Below are 12,966 nucleotides of genomic sequence, written 5' to 3' on the forward strand. Positions count from 1 at the left end.
AGAGAAAAGAAAAGTCAGAATTGAATGTGTCATCCCACCCCCCTTGTTCTTGATTGCCTCTTGTATCATATCCAGGGTTTTTACCAGGCTTAAACTGCTTTACTGATAAATCTTACTTAAGAGCAGATTATCAGTCGTCCTCACTAAAGAAGAAGATTAATGTGACAATATCTTTTTATCCCTCTTGCATAATGTCCACCAATGCTCCTCCCATACTGTTCTTATATATGATATTATGCAGGATATCTGGAAGAAATATTTAAATTCATTACTTAAACCTCCATTGAGGGTTTTAGGAAGAAATTATTTATGTATTGTATTGTATTACATATGTGAGCCCTGATATTTGTGTGTATGTGTCTGTATGTGTATGTTGCAAAGTATCATTTATATGTTAGCTTCATTTGGGAGTAGTTGATTGATTAATAGATCCCACCTTCTCTCCGTCTCATCATATTTCCTCTTCCCATCTTTTTAGCTAAGTCGATTTTGTAGTATTGTATTTATACTACTATAAATTATACAGTTTTATTTTTTAATATTGTAAACCCCCCAAAGTTATTGTGTGCCAAGATGGGCAGCTAATATATTTTACAAACAAACAAACAAACAAACAAACAAACAAATAAATAGCTATTAAGGCGGGACCTCATACTTTATCAATGTAATCACATGGATTTTGATAAGCTAATTGTATTTATTTTATGAAAAGTATTCTAGTTGAGAATTATTTGTATTAATTGATTGGCTAAAAACCATAACAGAATCTCCATTAAGTCATTTAGTACATTGGGTGAAGCAGCAAACAGTGTGTCAACTTCAAACTGAACCTGGCAGCAGCCATTTTTTTGTTCCTCAGTTGCCATACAGAGGGGAAAGGGGGGAAGGAGGTTGGAATGTCTCACTAGACACAACAGAGAGTTTTCTTGTGAGAACAAAGGTAATCTCTACAGGCAATGGATAAGGTCGGGGAAGGAGTGCCTGGAGAGCCTGTCAATTAACCCAATTGGCCAACGTGACACTTGGGGATGCGGTTATTTCCTATTTTAATTATACTGAAACCATGGGAAAGGTTTAGAGTTGGTTTTCCTTTGAAGTAGTGCCAATATGATGTACTCAAAAAAGAAGATCTTTGAGGAGGATCCTAGTCTCAAAGTTCTGATTTGCTTGGGTTCATTAATCGGAATCTTGACACTGTAATTTTAATTATTTATTATACCACAGAGGGCTGTATGATTGGTTTTCTTAGATTCCTCTGTTTAGTGCATAAAAATAAATGTTTGATCAAATATATGATGTTACACCAATAACTAAATCACATTCTCTTAGCAACCTTTCTTTTATAGCAGCTTTGGGATAGATCTCAAATAAATAATTGAGATTAAAATCTAAATTTTTTTAGAGTGAAATTACTGTCAACACACTTTAAGTCAATTTATATACACACACAGTTTTTAAAAAAAATAAATGACTATGTGAACAACTATGCTGTCTTATCTCTGGCTATAATCTACAATTCTTCCAAGGGCATTGCATTATCTCTGACACTGTCCATCGTATTTTTTTTGTTTTGTTTTAATGCATTTGTACTTCAAATATATTACTTTTTATTTATTGACTTTTTATTATGTATTTAAAAAAATGTGCAATCAGCTTAAAATACTGTTGGAAAACAATGTGTTAGAAAAAGGGCAGATAATGCTAGTTTTACACTTATTGCTATCGTCTTTGAAAAATGGAATCTTGTGCCAAATGGATGATTGGTATGACTTAGTGGGATTGGTCTGTGTTCTTATCTAAAATTGTTTTCTTTGAAAAACAAGAAAGAAAAACTAGAGTTCCTAATGTGTTTGAGTTCCATTGTATTGTTAGTTAATGGATTTTCCAGAATGAAATATTTTAAGTTATCAAATAATAACAGCATGCTGCAACATCGGTAAAGACAGAATGTAGCATCACAATATTGTTTTAAATCAACAGATGTGTAAAGGTTTTGAAAAAGGTTTTCATTTCTAAGAAAGGAAATAAGACATGCAGCAATATAGAGAAAGCCCAGCTGAGATTTAATGATATAATTCCAATTAAAACTGTACTTAAAAGAAATGACTAGAATGCGAGCAAGGTTCATAATCGAGAAAAACAAATATTGATCTATTCCAAGGATCATATTGATTTTTTATACCACATGTACAAAGGTGCACTTAATATTGAAAATTATCTGAATTAATACAGTTGCCATTTTGGCAAAGTTGACTGTAAATAGGGTAGAATGGCCCAAGTGTGCCATCCATTTTTACATTGTTGCCATCACCATCCACAATCACATTGTTGCACTGCAAGTTGTGTGTTGGGGAAAAAAAGTGACTACATAGTTGATAAGGAAGGAAATTATTAAATAAAAGGTTTATTAGTTTTCAAAAATGAAAGTTTCTCTTTAAAAAAATGATCAGAGAATTTAATGAAAAGAATGCATATCGAACGTAATGAAAAGAATCACAGAGAACTGGGTGAGCCTCTGATCTTGCACATTTTAGATTTCTATGCCTGTTTTTAGTCGATCAATAAGAATAGAGCTGGAAGGCATCTTGGAGGTGTTCTAGTCCAGCCCCCTGCAGGAGACCCTATACCCGTGATGGCAAACCTATGGCACGCGTGCCAGAGGTGGCATGCAGAGTCCTCTCTATGGACACATGCGCCATCACCAGCTGCTCTTCCAGGTTCCATCACACGCATGTGCTCTGGCCAGCTGCTCTCTTCCGGGTTCTGGCGCTCCAGCACGCGTGCTCCACTTTTGCTACTGGGTGTCGAAAAGCTTAACCATCACTGCCTATACCATTCCAGACAAGTGGCTGTCCAGTCTCTTCTTAATAACTTTCAGTGATGAAGCGCCACAACTTCTGAAGGCAAGCTTTCCACTGATTAATTGTCCTCATTGTTAGAAAGTTTCTCCACAATTCCAGGTTGCTTCTCTCCTTGATTAGTTTCCATCCATTGTTTCTTTTCCTGCCCTCTGGTGCTTTGGAAAATAAAGTGACCTCCTCCACTTTGTGGCAGCCTCTCAAATACTGGAATACTGCTATCATGTCCCCCCAGTTCTTCTTTTTTCTAGACTAGCCAAATCCAAATTCTGCAACTGTTCTTCATTGTTTTAGTCTCCAGGCCTTTAATCATATTAGTTGCTGTTTTTCCTAATTCTACTTTTTCCTTTAAAGCAGTGGGGAAATCCAATTTTTTTTACTACCGGTTCTGTGGGCATGGCTTGGTGGGCGTGGTGTGGCTTGGTAGGCATGGCTTGGTAGGCATAGCAGGGCTGAAGAATATTGCAAAATCCCCATTCCCACCCCACTCTGGGGTCAGTCAGTGGTGGTATTTGCCAGTTCTCCGAACTACTCAAAATTTCCACTACTGGTTCTCCAGAACCTGTCAGAAGCTGCTGGATTTCACCCCTGCTTTAAAGACAAAATATAAAAATTTGCAAAAATTTCTAAACATTTATTTGGAATATCCCCATATAAATTAGTTAAATATCCCATATAAATTCTGTAGCTGACATATGTAGACACTGATTTAACTATGAACAATAGGAAGAAAGTTCTCTGCACAAGGCTTGTCAGCTTGAAATAGAAGTACAAGTGTTCTTACTTGTAATTAGGTATATACTTAATAGTATCCTGCAAAACTGGGGGGGGGGGGTCTGCTTAAATTTTATAAGAATTTTTTCTCTTCTTGCTTAGTTGGTCAATTAAAAATACCAATGAATTTCATTAAAGAATTCTCCATGCACATCAGAGGTATGTTGAAATTTTAAGATTACAGGTACTCTTATACTGACAGAGAACAGTTGGGAACAGATCAAATTACATAGAGTTACGATTTTATCACACACATTTTATAGGAAAGATTACTTGTAAATAGTTCATAAGCAACAGAAACAATTAAATTCCCAACAATTTTTTTAGAATTTGCTAAACCAAACATCTTCCTGATGTGTATTTTTGTAACAGTTAATAGTTTAAAATCGATCATTTGTTTGGGAAATTGCTCTTCCCATTCCCTAATATACATTGTTGTTTGTCTCATTCTCTCTGTATACAGATGCAGCAACTAGTTGCAGTAGATCATAATGTACATATTTGAATTACATGCTGTAATTGTTTATTTTTAACTGAGTAAATTGTAACAGATGGAGAAACAATGCCTGCTTGTCTAGCCTGGTTTATTTCAAGGCTTCCAGAACAGCTTACAAAATTCAGTATAATTCCTATCATCCATATAATAAATAGATGCATTTGGGGCATGACGCTAGTAATGCAGGCAGGAGGAAAGTCCTGTGGCACATGTTAGTCTCTGTTCACATAATATTGGCTATATCCCAGCCTTTCGTCAGATATTTATACTACTGTATAAAATATGCAAAGAACACTTTTATTGTATTTCATTTTAAAGAAAAAGGCCCACATAGAAATGCATCTGTGCATTTTCCCCTGGTATGCTTCTTATTGGTGAATATTTTGAAAGGTAAATTATGCTGCTAAATGTGAAGAGTTCTGAAAACTACTTGAGGAGAAAGTAGTCTTTTTCAAACCCTTAGGACTGTACATTTTTATTTGCATTTCCATCACTTTAATTACTGTTTAAAGAGTTCCCGGGATGATTACATTCAACTATGTTCAAGACATTTCATCCCATTCTTTATATAGAGGAGTGCTAATTAATGTTAGGAGCTTTATTATTCTGCAGTAGTTGCAATTAAGGTGCAGCTGGCCAGCGACATCTTATCTTGGGATATGAGTTGCAGCTGTCATTATCTGAAAGCATTTTGATGAGTCGACAGAAGAAATTATGGTGTAAATGTTTATTTGTCTGTTTCAGATATCATGGACTCGGTTAACTTCTGAGTTAACTAGGGGTGGAAAACCCTAAAAGTTCTAACAAATAAGAACCTCTGTAAGGGATTCTGGAACCAGTAGATTATCTCCCAAATTATGCCATTTCAATTTTGGCTTGTAAAGTGGGTAAAAGAGAAGTGCAATATAATGTAGGAATGCACATGATTATGCTGTTATCAATATACTTCGCCTTTATGACCATGTGTATTTATATAAATTATTTATATTTTTAATATTTCCATGCTAACTTATTTATGGAAATTAACTACTTGCCTTACTGGTTGAGAAATTTGCTATCTAGCATGCTGGTGAAATCAAAATATCTATTAACATAGAAGACACTTGCTGAAGCCCTCAAAAAAAGCAAACTTGCTGTTCATGCTGCAACTCAGTCCATTTTTTTCAGCTACTTCAGGTTATAATATTAAACCGATTTCTAGCCTTTCCTTGAGATTTTCTGCATGTTATTGACTTAAAAATACTAACTACACATACGATATATAGATTTTTTTTTAAATGGTTGGTTTTTTCATCTTTTTCAAAGAATAGACAGTCAGTCAGTCAGTCAGTCAGTCATTTTTGGTAATTTGTAGTGGTTTTTGGTTTTTTGCTAGCTCTGGAAGAATATATTTTAAGGAATTCCAGAAATAAGTTATGTAGAAAATAAGTTATTTGTTACATCTTAAATTTATTTGCCTAAAATTAATCCTGATATTTTTAATAAGGTCTATTGGATTTTTAGATTTAGATTTTTAGAGGGACACGGTGGCTCAGGGGCTAGGATGTTGAGCTTGTTGATCGAAAGGTCAGCAGCTCAGCGGTTCGAATCCCTAGTGCTGCTGTGTAACGGGGTGAGCTCCTGTTATTTGTCCCAGCTTCTGCCAACCTAGCAGTTTTGAAAGCAGGTAAAAATGCAAGTAGAAAAAATAGGGACCACCTTTGGTGGGAAGGTTCCGTGCGCCTTTGGCGTTGAGTCATGCCGGCCACATGACCACGGAGATGTCTTCGGACAGCACTGGCTCTTTGGCTTTGAAACGGAGATGAGCACCGCTCCCTAGAGTCGGCAATGATAGCACGTATGTGCGAGGGGAATCTTTACCTTTACCTTGTTATTGGATTTTTATAGATTGTATTTGAATGATGAGATTTGAGGAATTTTCTGAAGAGATCTGATTAAGACTAATATAATTAGAATTGCAGAAAAAACAATTGCTACCAACCTGCCTTCCATTGAGGACCTGTATCCTGCACGAGTCAAAAAGAGGGCTGTGAAAATATTTACAGACCCCTCACATCCTGGACATAAATTGTTTCAACTCCTACCCTCAAAACGACACTATAGAGCACTGCACATCAGAGCAACTAGACACAAGAACAGTTTCTTCCCGAACGCCATCACTCTGTTAAACAAATAATTCCCTCAATACTGTCAAACTATTTGCTAAATCTTTACTACTATTAATCTTCTCATCGCTCTCATCACCCATCTCCTTCCACTTATGACTGTAACTTTGTTGCTTGTATCCTTATGATTTATATTGATATTGTTTCCTGATTGCTTATTTGTACCCTATGATTATCATTAAGTGTTGTAACTTAGAATTCTGGATGAAGTTATCTTTTCTTGTATGTACACTGAGAGCATATGCATCAAGACAAATTCCATGTGTGTCCCATCACACTTGGCCAATAAAAAAAATCTATTCTATTCTATATTTCTCCCTTTGTAAGTTATACTGGATTTTTACTGATTGTATTTGAAAAAAAAATTGAAAGTATTTTAAGCGGTATAAATTTATAAAAGCTATATTGTTATGTCTGGTAAACCGTAATGAATTTTTGCTAGTTAGAATGGAGGATGTTTTAAAGATTCGTTTGTTATTAGGGATCAAGAATGATTTGTTATATTTTAAGAGGTGGTGATAAGTTTATGTTTGCTGGACAGGAAAGTTTCCTTTTCTTCTCTTTTTTCTTGTTCTTTATTTGTTATAGCTTACATTAGTTTTATTTGCATTTTGTAATTTCCAATAAAGTTATTAGTAAAAAAAATAAATTAATATACTAGCAAAATATACAAGAACCTGGACTAGATAGCATGTATAAACAAACAGTAAACAAAAGGAGATAGATGTTTTGGTGGAAGATAAAATCTTCTCTCAAATCATTTTTGCCAATCAAAGATATTACAGACATGATAAAAAGTATCTAGAGTACTAGCAAATAAAAAAATCTAAATAAAAAGGTATTAATGCAATTAAAAACAGTGTCCAAATAGTGACTAAAAATATAAGTAAAGCATTCAATTTTTTTCAATAATTATATTTCCCAAGTAATCCATCACTAATAACAATCAGTGTTTAAATAGATTAATATTCCCAGATTTAGCTTCAGAGGCTATACAATTTATGGAATCTCCTTTCTCTATTTCAGAAACCTCTGAAACTTGATAAATTATTTCAAGAGTTCATCAAAGCTAAAAAGGTTGAGAAACTTTGCTCCTCTAGCTTAAGGCTGTTTATATAGTAATTTCTCCTTAAATCCTGTGAAATTAGTTGGTCTGAGAGATAATGGCTATAACTTCTGTGTCTGAGTGTGGATCTTCCCTGTTCTAATCCAGTCCATTAACCAAGGTTGTCAATGACAAGTCAGGATTTCATAGAAAAGATACAGATATCATATGAGGAGGCAAGTTCCACTTCTTGTATACTTGTGTGCAACATTCCAATGCATGTTGGGAAAGGGCACAATTTTTGTTGCAAAACACTTTTATGGATTCAACCCTCCACCTTTATTCTAAGTTATAACTATGTCAATAATTGCCAAGACAGTGAAATCATAAAATAAGTGGTGGAAATGCCGTGAGATAGAAAGAACATGGTGGTCGACATGAAAAATAACTCAAAAATACCAGAAATACATAGATAGTCCTATTAAGAAAACATTAGAAATCGTATTAGAAATGAAGCCACAATTCTTCTTTCTAGGGATAACTCTAAAGCATTTTAACAAAAAAAAATCACAATTATTTACAGAAACATATGTTCACGGCTGCGAGGATGAACTTAGCATAACATTGGAAACGAGGAACTTTCCAAAGATAGCAGACTGGAAACTAAAACTAGAATAATGGCAAAATTAAGAGCATATATTTATAACAGAAGTTTAACCAAATGTAACCACTACACATTATGCAGCAAGGCAAATATAAGTATTTTACAGTATGGTTTTTAAGGAGAAAAGGAATTGTGTAAAGTTCTTTGTTTATAAATAAACTTATAAATATTATAGATCAATCAAAGTACAAAAAACAGGAAGTTCAGAAACAGATACTTATAACGTTTGATATAATAATATTTCTGTATGTATTTATAAAATAAATGCTTGTCTGATTTATGTTTCATTTCTGGTTCTGGCTAATCTTATGTTTTACAGCCCTGATAGCCATTGGAAGATACAGTATGACAATAGAGACAGTTGATGTGGGATGGTGCAAAGAAATCACAGATCAGGGAGCCACCCAGATTGCTCAGACTAGTAAATCACTCCGATACTTGGGACTGATGAGATGTGATAAGGTAAGAAACATTGAAACCAATATCCCATGTGTTTTACAAGCCACATTCTTAAATCTATTCAAGCAAGGCAGTAAATGCAAGTTCTGTATGTGATCTTTTGGTCCTATCTGGTTTTTTAATATTGATGTTATGATGCTAACATAATTTTATATAGTTTCATTTTCTGAATTTCCTAATTTTTGACTGATTATTATATATAATTCAGTACTAGTTTTCACTTACCTTTGCTACTGGTTTGGAACTGTGAGCGTGCATGCATGCTTGTTTCGCTCGCGCATGGTGCTTCTGCGCATGCACAGAACTTTCTGTGCATACGCAGAGTGTCTGTGATGACGTCCGGGTGGGTGGGCGGAGCCTCACGCCGCCGCTACCAGTTCACCTGAACTGGGGCGAACCAGTAGAAACCCACCACTGATATAATTCATTAGCATAATAATCTGTCTCGCTTTAAAATAAAAATCTTAAAATATCCTGTCCCCCAAAAAGACTAAAACATATGACTTTGTAAAAGTCATAATTTTGCCTTACATTTCTTATTCATAACTCATCATTTTAAAAACAAGCATAATATATTTACTTAATTACAATTTAACCATTATATATTATTAAATTTTCCATACATTATGACTGGTTCTTGCTTATTCAAAAACATATTAAAATAATTCTCAGTTTTATATATTTTTTTACTCTTAAAAACAAATTGTAGGGATAAAACTTTTAAAAAATCTCTAAGCTAAATAAACAACTATTTTGTTACTATGATTTGTATACAGAGCCTACTACTTTGTACCTGAATATTTTGTGAGGGGCAAGACAAGCAAAGTACAGGTAGTCCTTGATTCAGCAGCCACAATTAAAACCAGCAACTTGGTTATTAAGGAAAGCTGTCATTAAGTGAAAATGTGACTGTGCTTAGGCTCTTACATCTGTGTTCCTTTGCTTCATGGACCTGCAAAGATCATAAATGCAAAGATTGGTTGCAAAATTATTATTTTTTATCACTGTATTGCAAGTGGTCACTATACGAGTCAGTTGTTAAATAAAGACTGCCATTATCTGAGTCTTATTTGAGGAATAGTGCTAAAAATATCTGCTTAATTCCTTGGCTTTAAGTTAGGTCTTCAATTATCTGATCAATTTTACATATTTTTTGTGGGTATAATTAAACTTGATTGTACAATAAAAGAAGCTTTAAAAATAGTCTATATCTTCCCTTGAAGTACTAAAATTTCAGTGGCCTTGGTGTTCTAAACAGATTTTAGTATGCTATCACTTAAACCATGTATAATCTATATACAGTATTGTCTGTATTCTTTTAATTGCTTGCTTATGTTTTCCCGACTTGCTACAAGAAGAACTGCATGCTGTGAAGGGAGACAACTTAGCTAACAATAAGAATCTGTGAGAGTGCTACAGAGCAAGTAGGGAAAACTGTTCTTGATTAATGGGGAAATATATATTGGCTATCTTGATGAGAATGCTGTAAAGTGTGGCATAAGAGACACCATTGGGGGTCATTTAACTTGCTTGTTAAACCTCTGTGTGCAAGAGAAAGCTGAATAATAGCCATAAAAAGAACAAAATTCAGAAGCTGCATCCTGAATTTAAAATGTTTTAGATGCAATGTTGGCAGCTTAAGAGCTTCATTCCTCTTTCATGGTCAGAAAATAGAGAACTTTTCATCCTTAACTTTTCATATTTCATGCAGAATTCATTTATTTTTCCAGCTAAAGCTTTTAGAACATCATTACAGTAATATTTGGCAAGTAGGAAAGGTTATTAAATGCCATTGTGACAAAAAGATGTTCAACCATGCACTTGGATGCACTTGGGTTCAATTTTTCACCTCTTAACCTTTTCCAAAATATTGAATAATGTTGCTATACCTGATAGACACTTCCCTTTATGTGCTGCTAATAGGTGTGGAAGAAAAACTCATCAACACAATGACTATAAGCAATATGTAGCAAAAGATTCCAATATTCTCCCCAAAACATTATTTTATGACATAATCTCCTTGAAGTCTCTTTCATGTGTACTTCATATAAATTTAGAATTACTAAATCCTAACTAGTCCAGAGACTCTGCAGAGCTGGCTATTTAAACCAGCCTCTGCTTAATTCCATTGATTATATAACTGGTTCTAGGCCACAGATTCCACTAGTGGCTATTGCTATTGATCCACTGTATGAAAATAATCAGATTAATTGCTTTTTCATCAAGTTCTATTAGTGTAGTTCTTTTGATTTTCATAGAGTTGAAGCAACAACTTTAAGGAACAAAATGGTTTGATAATAATATTAAGTAAAATATTGTTTTATTGTCCTTCCACTAAAGGAGAATAGAAATGTTAATCAAGAAAGGTGGATCTACTGTCTCAATGAGTAAGGTTTTTAGGATGAAAATATTGTATGACTCCAGCCTAGTTGAGAGTAGTACTCTTCTAGAAGAAAATCATTAAATAGAAATGTTTTTTTTTTAAAAGAAGAACAAAAGGCTGGTTCTGTTAATGGAATAAGTGGAACTTTCCATGTACCCTCAAAGTATCCATTTTGGGACAGCTTTTGAGAGTATGTGGAGAAAGAGAAGAAAATAACATTTTGTTTCTGAAAAATTCCATTTGAATATGGGATTTGGAGATTGTTGAATGCTGGGCTAGGCTCCCACTACTTGTAATGTCTTCAATCTTGCTAGATGTCAAATTTTCTAAGATTTCACTGATCTTATCCTAAAAATGCGGGATTACCATGAAGTCTGTATTTATCATTTAATCAAAATGAATGTAATTACATGTGTTTATTCAAAAGTAAAACATTTATAGATTTTTAATTATTTAAAACGTTCAAAAGAGAGTACAAAATTGTGAGTAGCAAGTTGTAAATGGCAATATAACCAAACATATAATGAACCATACTTATATATGAATCATACTTATATCTTCATTTCAAAATAGGAAACAGTTCAGAATTTTCACAAGAACATGACACAAATATTGTTAAATTTATTGTTTTCCATTAGTGGACACACATTCACTGCCTAACACAGCTATGTTAAATATATAGTTATTTTAAACCTTAAAAATAGAAAAGTGGAATTGTCCCAAACAAAGCACCAGCTTGCAGCTTCCTTAAATAAATAATTCTAGTAGCTTCTATGAGCCCAAATATAGCTTCTATGAGCCCAAATACTTTTATAGAAAATATTAATTGAATAATGTTTACATTTGTCCCAATGTCCCAATGTAATCTAATTAGGCTTGGTTTAGATCAGGGATGTCAAACTTGTGGCCTATGGGCAGGATATGTCATGCACTGGCCCCGCCCAAACCCAGGTTAGTGAAGGGGAGAAAGTTGTGATACATCACACGATGATGCTGTGATGATGCAAGTTTGATACCCCTGTTTTATTTTTCCCAGCTGCATTAAAATATACATACAGTCTGCACATGGAGAAGGCTTAAATTTTTCTGTAAAATGAACCTGAGGGACATCCCATTTGTCTGAACATGTTTATGATACTCTGACATATTCTGTAATATTACTAAAAGGCGTAAAGAATTATTATGAAACAGTAAATATTAAATAATTATTGTGAAGTAATTAAGAATTGTAGTGTAGGTAACGTAAAATGTTTCTTCCTATTATGTCAAATAAAAATGGTTTTCCCAATATTTTTGGCTTAAAAATTGAAATGATAACTTTTGGTTTTTAAGAAAATATGTTTTCTTAGGTATGTAGAATTTATTCCCACACGCACATTCATATGAATAGCTATAATTTGCAGAAATTAAATAACTAAGGGCCGGTTTAGCTCTGCCTGGTAAGGCCTGTTATTAAGAACACAAAGCCTGCAATTACTGCAGGTTCGAGCCCGGCCCAAGGTTGACTCAGCCTTCCATCCTTTATAAGGTAGGTAAAATGAGGACCCAGATTGTTGGGGGGGCAATAAGTTGACTTTGTAAATATATACAAATAGAATGAGACTATTGCCCTATACATTGTAAGCCGCCCTGAGTCTTCGGAGAAGGGTGGGGTATAAATGTAAACCAAAAAAAAAAAAAAAACTTCATAATTGATTCCCTGGATTTTTGAAATTTTATATGTAATTGGCTATCTGATACTCAAAACTCAAAACTATTAGAAGGCAATTTATATCAATGCTTTCATCCACTTTAATCTTCTCCATCATGCTGCTTTATTTTAAATTTAGATCTGCAACATTAGCTTTTTAAAAAATACAATAAAAGATTTTTAAGATAAATGTGAAACTCTCTAAAGGTAGACAGTTAACTAAATTAAATTAACTAATTAATCCCCATATTATTAATAAAAATCATAAAGAGTAAGAACTTTTTAGTACATATTTAACTGAGTTTAATGCAGCATTAAAAGTTTTGTACAAGTGGTTTATAAAGTCTGATGTAGGAGTCCAAATAATGTTTGTATGTAGGTCTTTGGTTATTCGGGTAAATTTTACGCGGGAGAAAACCCGAATAACCAAAG

The 12,966-nt window shown here is 33.9% G+C and overlaps 1 protein-coding gene across 4 annotated transcripts in view; it reads left to right on the forward strand.

Annotated features, from left to right (window-relative positions):
• FBXL17 (F-box and leucine rich repeat protein 17) overlaps positions 1-12,966 on the forward strand; it is a 180,361-nt gene that overhangs the window by 144,352 nt on the left and 23,043 nt on the right. For all 4 annotated transcript variants that reach the window (XR_009153325.1, XR_009153326.1, XM_058168243.1 and 1 more), the window contains one exon: positions 8,322-8,464. Coding sequence is in view for 2 of the 4 variants with exons in the window: in XM_058168243.1 (XP_058024226.1) it covers positions 8,322-8,464 (143 nt within the window). In the remaining 2 variants the exon portion in view is untranslated. The remainder of the gene's footprint in view (positions 1-8,321; positions 8,465-12,966) is intronic.

This window comes from Ahaetulla prasina, chromosome 2, assembly GCF_028640845.1.
Source record: "Ahaetulla prasina isolate Xishuangbanna chromosome 2, ASM2864084v1, whole genome shotgun sequence".
Lineage (NCBI taxonomy): Eukaryota > Metazoa > Chordata > Lepidosauria > Squamata > Colubridae > Ahaetulla > Ahaetulla prasina.